The 20,435-nt window shown below is 35.7% G+C and overlaps 2 protein-coding genes across 2 annotated transcripts; both read left to right on the top strand.

Moving 5' to 3' along the window:
• The first annotated feature begins 801 nt into the window (after window positions 1-801).
• Window positions 802-3,261, top strand: LOC110900307 (fasciclin-like arabinogalactan protein 10). Its single transcript, XM_022147207.2, has 2 exons — window positions 802-1,296; window positions 2,183-3,261. The coding sequence occupies exons 1-2, from the start codon at window positions 900-902 to the stop codon at window positions 3,112-3,114; spliced, it is 1,329 nt and encodes a 442-aa protein (XP_022002899.1). The 5' UTR covers window positions 802-899; the 3' UTR covers window positions 3,115-3,261.
• Window positions 3,262-14,653: 11,392 nt separating this feature from the next.
• Window positions 14,654-20,435, top strand: LOC110900308 (putative disease resistance RPP13-like protein 1). The gene is made up of 3 exons (XM_035982469.1): window positions 14,654-15,024; window positions 16,179-19,768; window positions 19,860-20,435. The coding sequence occupies exons 1-2, from the start codon at window positions 14,654-14,656 to the stop codon at window positions 18,676-18,678; spliced, it is 2,871 nt and encodes a 956-aa protein (XP_035838362.1). The 3' UTR covers window positions 18,679-19,768; window positions 19,860-20,435.

Raw genomic sequence — 20,435 nt, 5'->3', positions numbered from 1 at the left:
TGTTGGAGGTGGGATAAGGCTTTGGGGCCAATAAGTCCTGGGTTATACAAGTATTTTTTTGACAACCTGTTGGGAGATTTGGAAATCAAGGAACGGGCACATCTTTGATGGAAAACGAATAAACTTAGAAGCAATCGTCGGGGAGATCCAAGCAATTTCCTTTATGTGGGTAAAATTTCGGGCGAAACAGATAAACATAGAATGGGAAAAATAGGTGAGGTTTGAATTGTAGAGATAACTAATCAATATACTGTTTTCGATTATATATAATTTTATTATGTTCTAGGCAATAATGTAAAGGTGGTTAGCTTAGTAGCTAACTAACCATTATATTGTCCAAAATTTTGGTGATGAAAGAAATGTTGTTTGCCGTTCAAAAAAAAAAGGTCCTGGGTTCGATTCTCACAAAGTGGAGTTTTTCCCATATTTATTGGGTTTCTTCCTGAATTGGTATATAGTCAACATGCCAAGTGAAAATAGATATGATCGGGTGATTCTGTTGATGACACAATGATACTCCAGTGTCCGTCAATGATCCAAATTTGATGTTAAAAAAACCCACTTAATAAAAAAAAAATACGTACACATGATACATGCTTGATAAATATTTTCACTAAACAAAAAAAAAAAAAAATACGTACACATGATACCATGCTTGATAAATATTTTCACCAAACACAAAAATAGAAAAAAAATTAATAGCATTTTCATGTATAACATGTTTCTTTTACTAGTTCATAACACCCCCATTATACTCGCCTCACTTAACTACAACTTAACCATAGTTAAACTTAAACCCTAATTTAAACCCATACAATTCGCCACCTTTTCCATAACCCCTTTCATCTCCTTCCCAAACCATAACCCCAAACAATCACAAACCCTTACACTACGCTCAAATGGCTACCTTACGCCTCATCATCATCCTCACACTATCCTTCACCGCCACCGTGATCTCCGTCACCGGCCACAACATCACCGAAATCCTTAACGAGTTTCCGTCCTACACTTCGTTCAACAACTACCTAACACAAACAAAACTTAACGACGAGATCAACCGCCGCGAAACGATCACTGTTCTCGTGTTTAACGACACTGTTGTGTCGGAGTATTTGTCGGGTCTTGATATTTCTGTTGTGAAGAATGCTTTAAGTGTTCATGTTTTGTTGGATTATTTTGATCTGCCGAAGCTTCAGACGATCGGCGGTGGTAGCGTGATGACGACTACGCTGTTTCAGACTACCGGAGAGGCGGAAAACGGAGCCGGATTTGTTAATATTACGGATCTGGTTGCAGGTAAGGTCGGATTTGTGTTTAAAAGTAATTATAATAATAAAATGAAACGGACGTGGTAATAGAAAAAAAACAAAGTTATTAAAAGAATTATATTTGGTGGAAAACCAAATTTTTAGTTATTTTTTAAATAAAAAACGCAAGTTATTAGATTAATTTACATTACTTTTCGTGAGAACCGCTTGAGATTAACTTTTTATAATATGTATGTTTGTGATTCGATTAATTTATTGTTGCATTTTAAGGGCGGATTTGGATTGGAATGTTGGAAAATGATAATCAGGTGTTGGAAATTTTTTAAAAAAAAATATGTTTTTAGTAATTTTTTTAGTTTAGTTTTTGTTTGTGATTCGATTAATTTAGTGTTGCATATGAGGGGATTTGAATATAATGTTGGAAAAAAAATTAAAATAAAACTTTGTTTTTAGTAATTTTTTTTAGCTTAGTTTTTGTTTGTGATTCGATTAATTTACTGTTGCATATAAGGTCGCATTTGGATCGTAACGTTGGAAAATGATAATCGGATGTTGGAAAAAAAATAGATTAAAATGATTACGTGTTTAGTAATTTTTTTAGTTTTCTAATTAAAAAACGCAAGTTATTAGATTAAATTACACTACTATTCAAGAGAACACCTAGAGATGAACTTTTTATAACATGTACGTTTTTTATTCGATTAATTTTTTGTTAACTTATTAGATTAAAGTTTTAAACTACCCTACAATTCATGAGAACGGTTTGGGATTAACGTTTTATAACATGTACGTTTGTGATTCGATTGATTTTCTGTTAACTTATTAGATTATATTATACTACAATTCATGAGGACGGTTTGAAATCAACTTTCTATAAAATGTACGTTTATGATTCGATTACTCTACTGTTGCAGGCAAGGTCGGATTCGGATCCGGTGGTTCCGGATCCAAACTCAACGCTCTATTTTCTCGATCCGTGAAGCAAATTCCATACAACATCTCAGTGATCGAAATCACATCTCCAATCATCGCGCCAGGTGTTCTAAACCGATCTCAGCCGTTGGATGTAAACATCAGTAGCTTGTTGGAAAAGTCAGGGTGCAAAACATTTGCAAAACTAATTTCAGACACCGGAGTGTTACAGATCTACGAAACGACCGAGCCGAGAGGCCTCACGGTGTTTGCACCGTCGGATGCAGCGTTTAACGCTGCATCCTTACCAGATTTTAAAAACTTATCGAATAACGATCTCATTTCGCTGTTGTTGTATCATGCGCTTCCGGTTTATGTTCCTAAAGGTAGTTTGTTGACTGTGAAGAATCCAATCGGAACTCTGGCCACAAATCAGGTTCAGAAATTTGATCTAACGGTTCGAACCAACGGTGATTCTGTTACGCTTGATTCCGGTGTGGATAATTCGCACGTCGAAAGCACGCTTCTCGATAAGGTGCCGTTAAGCATCTTCAAAATCGATCATGTTCTAATTCCGGCAGGTTTTTTTCCTCACTCGCCGGAATCTGCTCCGGTTAAGTCGCCGGAAAGTTCGCCGCCGGCACCGGTCGTGCCGATTACCGCTCCTGTTTCGACTCCGGTTCAGGTTCCGGTTCACGGACCGGTTGCGGCGTCTCCGGCACCGGTGGCGAGAAATTCGCCGGTGAAATCTCCTCCGGTGTCGTCGCCGACGACGTCATCTCCGGTAGCTGGACCCGCTCCGGCGGATAGTCCGGATGCGGATACGGGGAATAATGATAATAATAATTCGAGCGGCGGAGTTAAAGCTTCGGTGATGTTTCTAGCCCTAGTTACGGTGGCGGTTTCTGGTATGATTTCGTCTGTTTTTGGTTAATGGTTAATTGTGGTAGTTTGTTTGTTAATTTATGATTTGATTTTGTCTGTTTTGGTGTTTATGATCTATTGCTTTTTTTATGGAGATTAGCGGTTAATTAGACTATGATTTGGGAAGTTTAATGGTACTTATTATGGTTTTTGAAGTAATATCATATTATTATTATTATGTAACGTTTTTGCATGTGACCAATTTGGAAAATTATGATCCGATTGGTTTCAAACTTTTGACCGTTACATCAGGCATTCAACATTTTGATTTGATATGATTTGGTTTCAGTTATTCATTGATTTGTGGTTTGAGTGCAAGTATATAAAAATTTTTGATGCATGTCTTACAAAACTAAGATTAACTTATTTATCTAACGATATTAAGGAGTTGCATTGTTAATGGGTGCTAACGAGTCAAGCTGAGCCTGAGCTTGAGCTCGATTAAGTTATAAGAGCTCGAGCTCGGCTCATTGCTAGTTTCTCGAGCACGACTCGCTTATTATCAATTGATTAGTATATTAAATAAAAATAATAGACTCGTTTAGGCTCGTGATTTTGATAAGTGGTAAATGTTATTAAATATTAAAAGACTAATTTTTAGGTCCGGACTCGGCTCGTAAACAAGTTTAAAGAAGCTCTGCTCTGCTTGTTTACTAGACAACTTTAAATAAGAGTTTTAAATATTAATAAAAACTAATAGTACACTAATGCTCGACGAGCTTCACATGTCAGGCTCGAGCTTGGGCTCGATAAATAAACGAGCTTTATTTAGGCTCAGCTCAAGCTTAGGCTAGATAAGATTCGACTTATTTCGAGCTTTTTCTTGAGCAGCTCTGCTCTTTTGCACCCCCTAATTGTAAATTTGTAATCCCTCTCTTAAAGTGGTGAGTGTTAAGAATTTTCTCATACTAATACCAGACAAGTCGTGCCGGTGCAATACGCCGTTCAATAAAAGATAGAGTGATTAGTCAAGCTTTAGTTGTTAGGCCTTGGGGTTACTTTAGCCCTTCTTAACTTCACCTAAATGACACATCATCTATTTTCTTCCATTTCACTATATCTTACTCCCTATGAATTGTTTAATCTCATCAGCTTTCATCTAACCCTATTTTTAGTGGTTTTTTGTTAAAAAAAATAAAAGATTAGTTAATTCAATGTCTTAACATTCGGTTAACATGTTAACAAATAAACCATTTAATACTCCTTAACATGAGGAGGGAGGTTTACAATGCCGATTAACATGTCATGTCATCATTAACACCTTAAATGTTAGAGTACAATACATAACTTTATAGAAATTAACTATAAATTAAATGGATTAAACAAATTGGATATTCAAAAGTTAACTAAAGAGTAACTAAATTAGGGGTGTTCACGATCCGATCCGATCCGATCGAGGGTCTGCTCATTCTCGGATTGAATTACAACCGATCCGATCCGAGCGGATCAAATTTGTAAAACCGATCGCAAAAGTGATGCTCATGCTCAGATTGAATTTGAATCGAACCGATCCGATCCGATCGGCTCGGTTTCGCTCAGTTTTTATCAAATCCTAAAAAAAACGAGCGAATCGTTTTCGCTCGATTGAATAATAAGGCTTCGTTCAAAAAAAAAAAACAATAAAGTGCGAATACAAAAGCAACATAAAATAAAGTGCGAATACATAAGAAACACAAAATAAAGTGCGAATACAAAAGCAACACAAAATAAAGTGCGAATACAACCAACCAGACCCAACTAGCAAGAAGCTAGAAAGGACCTGGAACAAACAACAGCTAATCACCAACTATGTTTACATCAAAATTTTTCCAACTGTCGAATGTCATCGATCTCCATCTTTCTCTATGCTACTATAACAAACATACCAAACAGAAACATAACATACCAAACAGCAAATTGAACAAAAACAACAGATTAATAAAAACAGCAGATTGATGAACTGTGGAAGACCGTCCGAAGATTGAAGACTAGAGACAGCGGCGATATGTGTGTCGGAGATTTGAGGGTCGGAGGCGGAGACTGTGAGTATGTGACTGTGGAGACCGGAGAGTGAGATCGAGATTCGAGCGGCAATTTGAATACGACTGATTAGGGAAGAATAGATTTAGGGTTAGATACTTAGATTTATATATTAAATATTAAGTTGGGTTGAATGTTATTTGGGCTGTTAGTTTTTTTTTTTTTTTGCTATTATATTTTTTGGGTTTTTATTTATAAAATCTATAATATATATATATATATATATATATATATATTAATTATTAATAAAAATAATTCGAGCGAAACCGAGCGATCGATGAGCGAGCGGAGCTATGCTCATGCTCGGATTGAATTTGAATCGAACCGATCCGATCGGGTCATTTACAAACTGAGCGGGAATCGAACGAGCATTTTTCGAGCATTTTTCGAGCAATCGTCGAGCGATCTTCGATCGTCGAGTAGTTTGGACAGCCCTAAACTAAATCCATACATCTTTCTAAATTATTTGTGGGTAACAAGTAAAATAAAAAAAATTTAACATTTAGTCTATTTTTACATGTGTTTTGAAATTACTACGAGCGTGTTGCGAACGGAACTGCTGACAAGAATAAAAAGAAAAAGTAGAAAAAAACACTAAAAGATAACCAAAATAAAATCAACCAAAAAAGTTGTATGGTAACGATATTGTTCGTATGAAACCCGTGGTCGGAGATGAGAAAATTGTTCTAGTACCGATACCAAATTTGCCGAACCGAAAGATCTCAAGTACCAATTTATTACCGACTTTTAGCGTTCCTGGTACCGGTTCACTACCTTTTTTTACCTTCATGTACCGGTACCGTAACCGGTATTTTCGGTATCAGTACCGATTCTGTATCGGTTGGCACCTAGCTCATCCCTACCCCTGAAACTAAAAAAGAAACAATTAAAAGTTGAAGAAAATCAACAAAAAAAGGTGTACGATACCGTTGTTCGTACGGTAACCGTGATCAGGGATGAGCAAATGGTACCGGGTAGCATCACTGAATTTCCCGAACCAAAAGATTTCCAATATCAATTCGGTAGCAACTTTTGGCGTTTTCTGTATTAGTGCCGGTTTTTACCTTCATGTATTGATACCGAATAGGACCGTCCCGGAATTTTCTATACCGGTACTGGTTCAATACCGATTAACACCAAGCTTATCCTAACCCCTAATAATAAAAAAATATTAAAGTTAAAAAGTAAAGAAAATAACTATTATTATAGTTTTAGAATAATAAAAATATTAAAAAAACTATATATTATTATAATATTAAAATCACTATTTATTTCAATTCGTTAAGTAATATACAGTAATAATAATAATATATAGTAATAGTAATAGTAATAATAATAATATATAGTAATAATATATAGTAATAATAGTAATTATAATAATAATAATATATATTAATAATATATAGTAATAGTAATAATATTGAATGAATTTGTCTAAAACTAAGTTTTTCCCCGCCGCGCTGAATTCCGTCATGAACCGAAAGCCAAACACAAAGACCCCAATTAAACACCTGAAAAAAAGACATACCAAAGAAGATAACTTAGATACGGCATTTGTAAATGCGAATGAAACATACTAAAGCCTCATTCAATGTCTTTTTCTCTTCAGTGTGACAATGCTCATGCTGAAAATCAGGCCCAGCCACAACTACAAAACATCCCAAACGTGCATTAGCCTGTAAGGCTTGAATCAGTCCAAACCTTAAACAGAAAATTAACAGTAAAACAATGAAGAAATGGAACAAAATTACAAAGTTACAGACAACTTATGAGCCTAAAATACTACAAGAAACAGATTAAAGGACAACCAAATTAATCTTAAAAAAAGTGGACTTACTGAGTGTTGAATAGGCTTGGAGGCTTGGGTTGGGTAGATCCATGATTCTGACGTTATCTGAATAATCCCTAGCAACTTAAAAGACAAAAAGAAAAAGAATAAAACACAACTTTACAACATCTTATACAAGCATGTTTTTAATGATGCAGTTACCTAATATTTGCTTGTGTCAAAGTTTTCTTGAAACTTGCAGCAAGCCAATCTACTATTCTCTACATAAATATATAAAATATAAACGGATTTATAATAATTAGAATAATGGTAATAGTAAATAAACACTCATATTTGCTCAAAAAAATACTAGCCTTGTCAAACTGGTAACAGTCTACCCAACTTCACCCAAATAAAGGACAAATTGAACTTTATCATCATAACCTTTTATTATTACACATATAAAAGAACGACTTAATTGTGCCAATAGAGATTTTCCTGTATAATTTGACCACCAAAAACGATTCAATGAGGCTCAGATCCATGAATAACTGAACAAAAAATGATGAGCCTGCCATATGGCTGCAAATTTAACTGTTGTAACACAAAAGATTTAATGTTCCTTTCACATAAACAACTTGATTGCCTCGCCAAGAAAGGCTATAACAAATTTGTTCCAGATAAACTTAACCTGATCATCATAGCCGTTTTACCTAAACCATATAAAGTTTTAAAAATTTGACACTCGAAGAAATCCTCGATAATCATAGAAAATTGAAGATTATAACAATTTGTTTCCATGAGTAAGAAATTAGGGATATTTAGCAATAATCGGGATGCACAGTCGTCACATATGGCTGAATCGATCATCAACAAATTCAACTTCATTATCACAGGCCACAACCACTCCCATAACCATAACATCATCACGAAGACATAACCGCAACCTAGGGTTCGATAAAAACTAAAACCATTCGACAAGGGCACCACCGCCACCTAGGGTACCGTAATCGAACCCGGTAACGATGGCCGATGATAGGGTTTCATCACCACTTACGGCAAGGGCACCACCGCCACCTAGGGTTCTGTAATCGAACCCGACAACGATGGCTGATGATAGCAGAAAGGAAGATATAACCTAAATCTGAAGAAGTGACAGAGACAACTAACCGTTGAATCGAAGAATGGTTCCGTCATCAGACAGTATCTCCATCAACAGGATGAAAGCTTTAGCAACCACCACTTACGGCAAGGGCACCACCGCCACCTAGGGTTCCGTAATCGAACCCGGCAACAATGGCCGATGATAGCAGAAAGGGAGAAATAACTTAAATCGGAGCCCTAGGTCCGCCGGAAAATGGACCACTTCCATCACCACCTACAGTTGAAAGGCGGTGGATTAGGGAAGAAGGAAGCATGCCAAGGGTTCCAACATAAGAATCTGTTGGGTAGTGGAGGTTTCGGAGAAATTGTTGTGGGGGAAAGGGTTAGAGTGTGGAGAGGTGTCCGGTGGCTGGATTTGACGGTGCCGGAAATGGACGGTGGAACGGTGGCGGTGGGTTGTCTGAGGGTTTTGAGATGAAACAGGGTGATAGGGAGAGGATAAAATGAATTAACGCCGTTACCGTGAAATCACTGTTGTTCGGTTATGTTTCAAATTGATACATATATATGAATGGGTGTTCACACTCGTTAAAAATATGTAGATGATACTAGATGTTTTTTTTGTTGCATGAATGACATGAAACGTTATTATATTGTTAGTTTTTTATTTTGATTTGAATTGAATGGTTTCTATACGAATTTATATCGTATTGAGTAAAAAAAACGTGTTAGAGTCAACACTTTTACATTATTGAATTTCATTTATAATTTTTCCATCTATTAATTATTAAGTTTGATCCCTCTCACGTTTTACTATTCAATTTTTTGTTTGTGTTGATTGGATTATGTAGCAAGGTTTAACCATTATTTATTTTTTAATTTCTGTTGATTGGATTATGTAGCAACATTTAACCATTCACAACCCAAAGCATTCAATAGATGGGTCATCTATATAAAAAGAAATATTAACTATAAATTTTCTTTATTTTCATTCTCACACCTTATATTATGTATGTTATACATTTTAATCTCATTAACTTTTTACAAATATATATTTCGATGTAAGCTTCACTTAAAACGGAGTTGCACATAATAATGTACTAGTCATCTAAGCATATACGAACAAGTCATTAAAGTTTTTTTTTCTTATTTACTTTTTACGTGAGTTATATTATCGATTCGACTTAGTTATTCTTTTTTACGATAGTGTTTTACGTTTCAGCTTTGATATTTCACGTTTCAACATGCCGCAACGCACGGGTTAATGTGCCACATCGTACATGTGTTGTTCAACGTTTTCACATCTATTTTTTTGTTTGGTTTAGCGGTCCAGGTGCAACGCACGGGTCCAAAATTCTAGTTTATTTAAAGGTAACAAGTCATTACTTTATTTCAATTTTTCCATATTTATGTGTATTACAGACATTTTCAGAAAATTTTATATATCAGAAATAGGATAAGTGGGTTTTTTATAGAATGAATAAAATTATTGATTCTAGTTTACGTATTGTTTATTTAAAGTTAACAAGTCATTACGTATTGTTATTTTATAAGTAAAATTTTCTGATCATGATTAATACGTTACTCTTTTATAAGTTAAACCAAAGACATCAGCTTCTATTTCTCTGCAATGAGTTCGCCATTGTCATCGCCACCCATGTCAAAATTCACTATGGGTCTTGATCTTTCTCTCTCTCTCATGGTGTTGATAAACACACGTGGTGTACTCGTGGGCCGAGGAAAAAAAGAGATGTATTGTTTAGTCTATTAGTTAAACCAACTAAGTTAAATAAACCCCTATCCATTTTACTTGGTCTATTAATAGATTTAAATAGATAATTACATGTCATCAAACGTTTATTTGAGATTTAGACTAAAGTATAAAAGTATATTATTACTTTATAATCCGTGTAACAACGTTTTTGAAATAGTTAAGACAAATAAAAGTATAATTCATTATAAAATAACATGAACTAGAATTCTGACCTGTGCCACGCGTTGTAGCGGCAACGTCGCGTTTGTTACTTCGTTACATGCGTAACGATGATGGCATTAACGTGCAGTGTGCGCACGTGATGTTACACGTTTTTTTTACCTTGTTACACCCATTATGTTCGTGACATTATTGTCATTGGACATAGATAAAAAAGAGTATGTCTCGGACGTTGTAGTGTAAAGTCGTAAAAGTAATTAAGACATTAAAGTAATTAGGCATAGATAAACAAATGTATAATAATCTATCCATGTTGCGGTGTAAAGTCGTGAAAGTAATTTAAACAAAAGGTGTCACGTTATTGAGTAGAAAATTTGGACGGAACGTCACTAGACATAGATAAAAAAGGGTATGCCCCGGACGTTGTGGTGTAAAGTCCTAAAAGTAATTTAGACGTTAACATAGCAGAACATAGATTAAAAGGGTATAATAATGTGTCGCATGTTGCGGTGTAAAGTCTTAAAAGTAATTTAAACAAAAGGAGTTATCAAGTTATTAAGTAGAAAATGTTAAGAGGGTCAAAGCTGTCAATTACTGAAAGTTAGAAGTGAATGTGTAACTTACTTAAAGATAAGGGTTAATAGTATTTCATAAAGTGGAAAAACTTGAAAGTGTAAGGGCCTTTTTTGTTGGTTCAAAACTTTGAAGATGAGAAATAAAAAAGTTAAAAATTTGAGGGTTAAAACAGAAAGGTCTCCACCGACCTTTCTTTCTGTTTAATAGTATATAAATATGTAATCAAATTAAATAGACTCTTGAATGTTGTCAGTTGTTGTAACCACTAACCAGTGTTTTAAAAACCAAATAGACTTTTAGCTTTGTGGGTTTGTGGCTTTACCGGGAAGCCCAACACATAGGCAAGTAAGTCAAGAACGCACTTTTATAAAGTGAGTGGTCCAACCAATTGCTAGTTAAGCACGTATATTATGAAGTTTATAGTCTTGTCCATTTTCTTCTGCTCAGCTATATACTTGGTTAAGTAGAGTAGTCTGAGACACGACATTCAGAATTAGAATTAGGTAGATGGGTGGATGAGTCAGGTAATGGGTCAGACTCGCTAGGCTGGGTTGATTCGTATGTGCTTATTTGTCCCTTTTTAAAAGTTTAATATAATAAATCTTTAAGTAGAATAATTTAGGAGGTTGGATGCATTGTGTACTCTCAATTAATTTTAATTTTCATGTTCTTCATCATTTTAAGCCATTATGTCAATAAATCCGCAGGTTCAGAAATTTATTTCAGAAACTGAACCTTCTTAAATTGTTTTGTTTTAGGAAAAAAAATATTTGTGCCAAAAATAAGAACAATATGTCTTATTCACATAATAGAACTTGAAGTATTATTTCTGCATCTCGCTGACCAAATCCGCCCACATTATGAATTTTATAAAACAAGGTGTTACTATATGTATCCCCCTCCTCTCACATACTTACGGGTGGGGCTCGCTATTTTTCTCTCTTACAAGGGGGGAGGGGGGGGGGGTAATAACTAGTAAGAAGGGGGTGCATTTCGATAAGCCTTATTGCTAAAGCTTAGTCACCTAAGCAAAAGTTGCTCCTTGAATCGTGTTTCCTAGCCATTCTTTTCATCTATGATTCTTGCGATACGCCAACTGTTAGGGGCTGGTTGTTTGCCTCTTAATGATTCAGACATCTTATTTGTTCAGCATTTAATGGTTCAGACTGTTTGTTTCGACAACAAATATTTGAATGGTTAAGACATTTGCCTCTGAATGGTTAAGCACTATACTGAGTTTGAATGGTTAAGAACTCTCATCTGAATTGGTCAGACATTTGCCTCTGAACGGCTAAGCATTGTACTGGCTCTTAATGGTTCAGACATCTTACTGGTTCAACACTTAATGGTTCAGACATCTTACTAGTTCAGCACTTAATCATTCAAAAGTTGCCAAACAGCTCATTAGTCTTCTACAAATTCAGAGTTGGTGCCCAAAGACTAACAATATGAATAAACTAGAATAGCCCAAAAATTACACTTTGTGATACATAAGATTTCAGTGTTTTAGGCAGCAAACCAATACGATAGTCAAGTTCAAAGATATCTCAAGTCTCACATGTTAAATAGTAATTTTATGTTTATTGGTTTGAATGTACTCTTTTTTTAGCCTGATCATCATACTTTCAGAAGATAACTTTCTTTTTTTCTTTTTTACTTTAAGAGCATGTGTGACAAGTGGTAAGGCCTTATAAGGGAGGTTATATGACAAGTGGCGAAATATGTAAGAAGGGAGGGGGGGGGGGGTATATAACTTGAGTGTGTAGTGGAAAGGAGGCTATATAACATGTATGCATATTCATGTGTGTGAGAGAAATTATAGATATATATGTATGTATATATATGTGTGTGAGAGAGAGAGAGAAACAAAAGTTCACGGCGCTCTGCATATCACGCCATGCTCCATAACCCCCACCCCCATCCCCCATAACGCCGGGCGGGGCGGTGTTCCGGGCGCCATATGGCGCTATGGGGGATGGTGGCACCATATGAGCTGCGACTTAGGATGGCCTAAGATGTTACCTTAACTCTATCTTTTCAATTTATTCCTAGATTTTTTTTATTCTTACTAAAAAGACTAATTGTATAGTTTATTCTTTCTATATTCTTTTTATTTACAAAAATTGTAAACTGCTTTCTAACAGCAACACAAGCAATAAAAATGAAGCATCTCAAAATATAATTGTATAATCAATAAATGGTAACAAAAATGTGCTGGCTCATTTAATACTGGGAACTACCCCTTGTACAATATATTAAAAACTGTTAGACCAAGACATTTGGTTATCATGTCTAAAAAACTAATCATTTGTTTTGTCCACTCAATTCTTATCTCCAATCACAACAGAGCACAACACTCCTTTCTTTCTTATCTTCACTTTGATCTTGTTAACATTCATAGCATAAAGACTAGACCAACTACTCCATACCATACCAATTTCCAGTATTTTTAAAGGTTGCAAATAGTCCCTAACAAATATAAAGTTGCATCTTAATGTTGCAATAAATTTAACATAATTATAAATTGGAAAATATCAGTATATCAATATAGATAGTAAAGATAAGATTAAAATAAGGTAGGTGGTTAAAAATTATTAAATGAGGGTCAAGTTATTCTACAAAGCCTTCTAATTGTAAGAAGTGTAAGAAGGATTTATAGAGTTACAAGTGTCCAATAACCTAAAACTAAACCCACTACATCACCACCAAAAACCTAAACACCCACCCCACCCCACCACCACCCAAAAACCTAACCCCCCCCCCCCCCCCCCCCCCCCCCGGCAAAAAAAAAAAACTATACCTCACCAAAAAACCCACCAATTTTTTTTTTTTTTTTAGGGTGGGTGATGTGGGGGGGGGGGGGGTTAGGTTTTTGGTGGTGGTGGATGTTAAAGGTTTTTTATTTTTTTTTTGTAGTGGGTTTTTTTGTGTAGTGGGTTTTTTTAGGTTATTGGACACTTGTCACTCTATAAATCCTTCTTACACTTCTTATAATTAAGATCCTTTGTATTTGATCTTAATCCTATTAAATGATATTGTCGATGTATACGAATCCAACTGACATGTGAAAAACGAGAATATATATATTTGACCTTGAAGGATGTGGTTGTAGAAAGTCAAAGTCACGTATGGTTGTAGTGGCATGATGTTAGTGATTTTCAAATAAGATGTATGGTGATTGGTGAAAGAATAAAAAAAAGGAAACGACAGTTAAAGAGTTCTAAAAATGTATTAAATTATACATGTTTAATGGAGTAGGATCAAATACAAACCACATTTTGCATACAAACCGTAAGAACCATTTAAAAATGTCATGTGGCATCCAATCTATTATAGAGAAATGATAAAATAATATCCTAAATAATATCAATTATATTGAATTCCATATAAATATGCTAACACACAATTAATTCTTTATTTGAATCTTTTTTTTTGTTTTCAATGTGCTGATTAAGAAAAGTGCTAATATCATTCAAATGTGTGCTAAAATAAGTTATCTTGATTAATTTTTATGTGCTAATATAATTCAAAAGTGCTACTTTTATGTATGTATTGTTTTGGTATGTGCTAATTTAACTTGTTTTAAGTGCTAGGATCTGTTCTTACGGTTTGTAGGATAAATATGGTTTGTACCGGAACCAACCCCCATGTTTAATAAAACGGGATAACAAGTCAACTTTAATTGTATTAGTGGCTTATATAATATAGAATGACCGGTTTTATCAAAACATCTAATACAAGCACGACTTGTTTACCAAGCAAGAAACATGCCAATTCTGCTATATAATACACCCTTTTTATCAATGTTTTAAAAAACCGGTTTAAACCGGCCGGCAGTACCGTTTGAACTGTTCGATTCATCCGGTTAAACTGTTTTCAAGTCCAATCCGAAACCGGATTTTAAAAGATTGCTTCTTATGTAAATGAGTGTCGGCAACTTGGAATATGCTATAGAATAATGTCGACCAAGACCATGAACAGAGTCGTTGTTTCTATCCACTCATATCTTATCTCAACTCCTCTTGTCAGATGACCACTATAAAACCATGACTACATTCATTCATTCTGAGCACTCCACTCATATCTTATCTTATCTTATCTACACTCCTCTCTTCATCTTCAGACCTCATTCCCATTTCACTGTTAACCATGGCTGAAACTCTTGCAAATGAACTCCTCAAAGTCCTTGTTAAGAAACTGACCGATGAAGCCTTCAAGCGAATTGCTCGTGCTCAGGGTATTCACAACGAGCTGAAGGAGTTGAAGAAGACACTCTCCAGGATCCAAGATCTGCTTAACGATGCCTCTCAGAAGGAGGTTACCTATAAATCTGTCAAAGAATGGCTGAATGCTCTCCAACACTTGGCTTACGATATTGACGACGTACTCGACGACGTGGCGACTGAAGCTATGCGTCGTGAGCTCACCCTGCAGGAGCCTGCAGCATCCACCAGCATGGTAAGAAAGCTCATACCAACTTGCTGCACAAATTTCTCACTAACTCATAGGCTGTCTCCCAAGTTAGATCGTATTAACAGAGAGTTAGAAAATCTAGAAAAACGAAAAACGGATCTAGGTTTGCTTAAGATAGATGAGAAGCAGGGGCGGACCCAAGCCCACCTTAAGGTGGGCGGGCGCACCCCCGGGGAAAAAAAATAGTGCTAATTTCCGTCGAAAATCCCGTTCGCACCCCTTGGAATTTTTCGTCCGCACCCCTTGGAATTTTTCGACCGCACTCTTGAAATTTTTCGTCCGCACCCCTTAGGTAAAAAGTGTTATCAATTTATATTTTATATTTTTTAGTAAACTTCTATTTAAAAAAAAATACTACCTAAATTATATAACTTTTAATACCTAACTAACTAAACCCAAATACCCATACATTTACCCACTTATAATTCCTAACTAGTTAGCCCACTAAGTTTTAGCCCATTAACCAAACCCAACAATATTTCAAACTATAATAAAATAATTAAAGCCCAAAACCTTTAGAAATTCTCTCCCACTCTCTCTCTCTTGCGTCCCTGCACTGCCAACGAACAACATCACCCAATGACAACAGTCCAGCAGCCGGCGACCACCGTAAATAGCCACCATACCACCGTCGTTTGACACCAAATCTAACCGGAATCCGAAAACGGGTACGTTTCTTTGTTATTTTGATGACTTTGGTTGATATTATAGGAGAAAAAAGGGTAATAAAGTTGTTAAATAGGTTGGAAATTTTGTGTGTTTTAACGTTGTTTATGGTTGTCTAGATGATTTTTAGGGTGATTATGTTGTTTATATATATTTAGATTATGTTGTTTATATATTTTAGGGTGATTACAACTTACGTTATGATTTCTAGAGCTTGAATAGTTGAAAATTAAAACTAAATTTGAAACATTGTGTTATGAAGCGATAAACTTGTGTTATATAGAGAAAGAATTGCTTAAGAATTTTAATTTTAGATGATGTTTTGGATAGATTTCAAAAAATGAAAACTCGTAGGGCGTCGACGTTTTAATTATGTTTGTAACAAGGTTTGACATGTTTTTGATGTTTATATGAATTTAGTTTGATGTTCGTTTGTTTTACATGACCCGACCCGATACGAACCGGTTTTTTACTTATATACCTAGAGGCCTAAAATTTTTAAAAATATTTCGCACCCCTATGAAAAAATTCCTAGGTCCGCCACTGATGAGAAGCCAAGAAATACTAGTAGAAGAAGCGAAACCTCTTTGCCAGATGGATCTAGTGTTATTGGAAGAGAAGTTGAAAAAAAGAAATTGTTGAACAAGTTGTTAGGGGATGATGGGTCATCTAAGGAAAATTTTAGCATTGTACCCATAGTTGGCATGGGTGGGGTAGGAAAAACCACTCTAGCTAGACTTTTGTATAATGATACTAAGGTGCAGACACACTTTGAACCCAAGATATGGGTTTGTGTTTCTGATGATTTTGATGTATTTAAGATAAGTGATATCATCCTTCAATCTATGACTAAAGAAAGCAAGGAATATAAAGATTTAGATCAGCTTCAAATGGCTCTCACAGAGAAATCTAAGGACAAACGATTTCTACTAGTACTTGATGATGTGTGGCATGAAGATGATGACGATTGGGAAAAGCTAGTGCTCCCATTTCGTTCATGTGCCCCTGGAAGTAGGATAATCATGACAACTCGTAAAGAAGAATTACTAAAAAAGCTACGTATTGGTCACCTAGATTCTCTTAAGAGTTTGTCACATGAAGATGCTCTATCTTTGTTAGCTCTACATGCTTTAGGCGTAGAGAACTTCAATTCACACACAACACTTAAACCACATGGTGAAGGCATTGTGAAAAAGTGTGCTGGTTTGCCTTTGGCTTTGAAGGCAATTGGAAGGCTATTGGGGACGAGAACAAATGTAGAAGACTGGGAAGACGTGTTGAACAGTGAGATATGGAATTTAGAAAATAGTGATAAGATTGTTCCAGCTCTTAGGCTTAGCTACCACGATCTTTCTGCAGATTTGAAGCAGCTGTTTGCATACTGCTCCTTGTTCCCAAAGGACTATTTGTTTGACAAGGAAGAGTTGGTATTATTGTGGATGGCGGAAGGGTTTTTGAGCCCATCAAATGCAACCAAGTCACCGGAACGCTTGGGCCATGGCTATTTTGAAATATTGTTATCAAGGTCATTTTTCCAACATGCACCTAATGATGAATCACTGTTTATCATGCATGATCTGATGAATGACTTGGCCATGCTTGTTGCCGGAGAACTTTTTTTAAGGTTTGATAACCATATGAAGATAGGCACCGAACATTTGGCAAAGTATCGCCATATGTCATTTTCTCGCGAGAAGTATGTAGGTTACCATAAGTTTGAGGCATTCAAAGGTGCCAAAAGCTTGAGAACACTTTTAGCGGTATCTATTGATGTGGATCATAGTTGGAACTACTTTTTCTTATCTAATAAGATTCTGGTTGACTTACTTCCTAGCTTAACATTATTAAGGGTTCTTTCTTTGAGTCATTTTCAAATAACTGAGGTACCAGAGTTCATCGATAGTTTGAAGCACTTGCGGTATCTTAATTTAGCTAAAACTAATATAAAAGAGTTACCGAAGAATGTTAGCAATCTTTATAATTTACAGACATTGATTGTTTTTGGTTGTGAAAATTTGACCAAGTTGCCTGAAAGCTTCTCGAAGCTTAAAAAGTTGCGACATTTTGATATAAGGGATACTCCGCTTTTGGAGAAGCTGCCATTTGGGATTGGTGAGTTGGAAAGCCTACAGACTCTCACCAAGATCATCATTGAAGGAGATGATGGTTTTGCAATAAATGAGCTCAAGGGATTAACAAATCTCCGTGGAGAAGTTTCCATTGAGGGATTACACAAAGTGCAAAGCACAAAGCATGCACGGGAGGCGAATTTATGTCTAAAAAAGATTACTGGATTAAAGCTGCAATGGGTTGATGTGTTTGATGGCTCACGAATGGATACACTTGAAGAGGAAGTTCTCAATGAGCTGAAACCTAATAGTGATACGTTGAAAACACTTTCACTGGTGTCATACGGGGGAACACAATTTTCAAATTGGGTTGGTGATCGCTCTTTTCATGAGTTGGTTATTGTGTCAATACGTGGTTGTAGAAAATGCACATCTCTACCCCCATTTGGGTTGCTCCCTTCACTTAAGAGGTTGCAGATTCAAGGCATGGATGAGGTTAAAATCATAGGTCTGGAGTTAACCGGAAATGATGTTAACGCCTTCCGTTCACTTGAAGTTCTAACATTTGAAGATATGTCTGGATGGGAGAGGTGGTCAACTAAAACTGAGGGTTCATCAGCAGTGTTTACACGCCTTAAAGAGCTTTACGTAAAGAATTGTCCACAATTGATTCATGTCTCACTTCAAGCACTGCCTTCACTGAAGGTTCTTGAAATTGAGAGATGTGGTGATGGTGTGTTGAGAAGTCTGGTTCAGGTAGCTTCATCAGTCACTAAATTGACAATAAGTTGTGTAACAGGGCTTACATATGAGGTGTGGAGAGGAGTTATGAGGTATCTTAAGGAAGTTGAAGAATTAAGTATCGAGGTATGTAATGAAATAAAATACTTATGGGAATCAGAAACAGAGGCAAGCAAGCTTCTTGAGAGATTAGAAGAGAAAGAGGAGGATGACAATTTTGGGTGAAGAAAGCCTCAAAATGATGCAGTATCTTCATGCAGATTTCAACGGAACTATCAAGACCATCATGCAGTTCCAGTGGTATAAATTAATAATTATTAATAATTAGCGTCTCAACAAAAGAAGTACTATTTCAATGATAGCCAAATTTTTTAACTAAATCAATTTCAAGGGTGTTAGTTTTTAAAAATACACTTTGGGTAACTTTACATCCTCTAAAGTTGATTTATAAAAAAAGTGAAGTACTACAAATGTGGAAACTTTTCATATGCTCTTGTTTACTAGACTGAAATGTTTAGGTGGAAACAATACTATCAGATGCCGGTTTATATGCTTTGATGTTGTCTGTTGGTTATGAGGTGAAGAAAGGGGATAGTGTACCTTATCAGCCATATGGAATAGTAAGGGCCAAGTTTGATAAGTTTGAATCAGAAAGATGGTTTCATCCCATATTGTTGCTTTCATCCAGAAAGCTCCTTTAAGTTTACAGCTTTGCGGGTTAGTAAAACACAACCCATATCGATCATTTCTTTTTCATTCAGATCATGTAATTAAACCCTTGATATGTAAAATTTTATGTGGTCCGGTTTAACAGTGAACCTTCAAGTTCTGTCATATGACCAAAGCAAAAGTATCTAGATTATCATAAAATGTATATTGTTTGTTTACGATTTTGACATGATTTACTGTTTTGATGCAGAAACACAAGCGGGACAAAATTTATTTGGCTCAAGAATCTGCGTATGTGCAGATGATCTTTTCTTCTATTTAGTTAAGTTGTATCATTTTCAAGGTGAATGAAAACAAAAGTGCAAAGTACAGATTGATGCTTAATCTTCACATTGATGGTGATACAGAGTTGATCAATGATCTAGCATACTCGTATTTGGTGCGACTAGACACACGGAAGTGGACTGGAAAAAGGTTCAAGCTAAAAAGGGCATAACTTTCATTACGTTTGAAGTTATACGGGGATAAGTAATGGACACAAATGCCTAAATGAGCCACATGAATGGATAAATGCTATAGGCGGGTTTTTTTATTCCGACTCTCGGCACCCAATTTCGACATCTAGATCTCCAATTTTGAACTCAAGGTTTTCCCCAAATTTAGCAGTTTCAACTAATTTCGACTGCTTGTAAAAAAGGGATTGATTTTTTAACTAGATATTTATTTGTTGTTTTTAGGGTGTTAATTTCAAGGAACCCTTGGAGCGGTTACAAGTTGCGTCTGATGGCACTTGTCGTTCATGGTCTAAGTTACATACCTCTTATTGGAACTTATAACCGATGAAGAATTAATGGAATTTTGCCTCTAATGGCAAGTTACCACGAATGAGGATTATGGAACTAGCCTATGATGTCAAGTTACCATCTGATGAAGATTAAAGGAACTTACCACTGAAACAAGTTACCTCTAGTGAAGATCGATGAAGTCTCGCTAATGAAGAAGAGATGCCACGTGTTAGCCTATCATTTGATGAAGACAATCGGTTGAGAGGATGTTATACGTAATTGTCACTTGTCAGTTTCGTACATCTCAACAAGATAATAAAAACATGAGTCCGCATTGAATTTATCATCACTTGACCCCATAGCTTATTGTGTCAAGTAGTTGAGAGTGAATTCGGTGCATGAACTTATGTGTGCAAACTTCAGAGGAAATTTGCAAGTCACAGAACCTTTCAATTGTGATTTGTGACTAGCTTTACATTATGTATTGAAACATTCGATTTTAATTACACGAGTTCAAAGGGTTATGCA

This window comes from Helianthus annuus, chromosome 13 (assembly GCF_002127325.2).
Source record: "Helianthus annuus cultivar XRQ/B chromosome 13, HanXRQr2.0-SUNRISE, whole genome shotgun sequence".
Taxonomy (NCBI): domain Eukaryota; kingdom Viridiplantae; phylum Streptophyta; class Magnoliopsida; order Asterales; family Asteraceae; genus Helianthus; species Helianthus annuus.
Note: the sequence above shows the minus strand (reverse complement) of the source record. Positions and strands in the feature narration are given on the sequence as shown.

Coding starts and splice junctions, on each gene's coding strand:
- LOC110900308 (XM_035982469.1), top strand. CDS start 14,654: ATGGCTGAAACTCTTGCAAATGAACTCCTCAAAGTCCTTGTTAAGAAA. Junction 15,025..16,178: donor ACTCATAGGCTGTCTCCCAA/GTTAGATCGTAT, acceptor AAAAATTCCTAG/GTCCGCCACTGATGAGAAGC.
- LOC110900307 (XM_022147207.2), top strand. CDS start 900: ATGGCTACCTTACGCCTCATCATCATCCTCACACTATCCTTCACCGCC. Junction 1,297..2,182: donor TATTACGGATCTGGTTGCAG/GTAAGGTCGGAT, acceptor CTACTGTTGCAG/GCAAGGTCGGATTCGGATCC.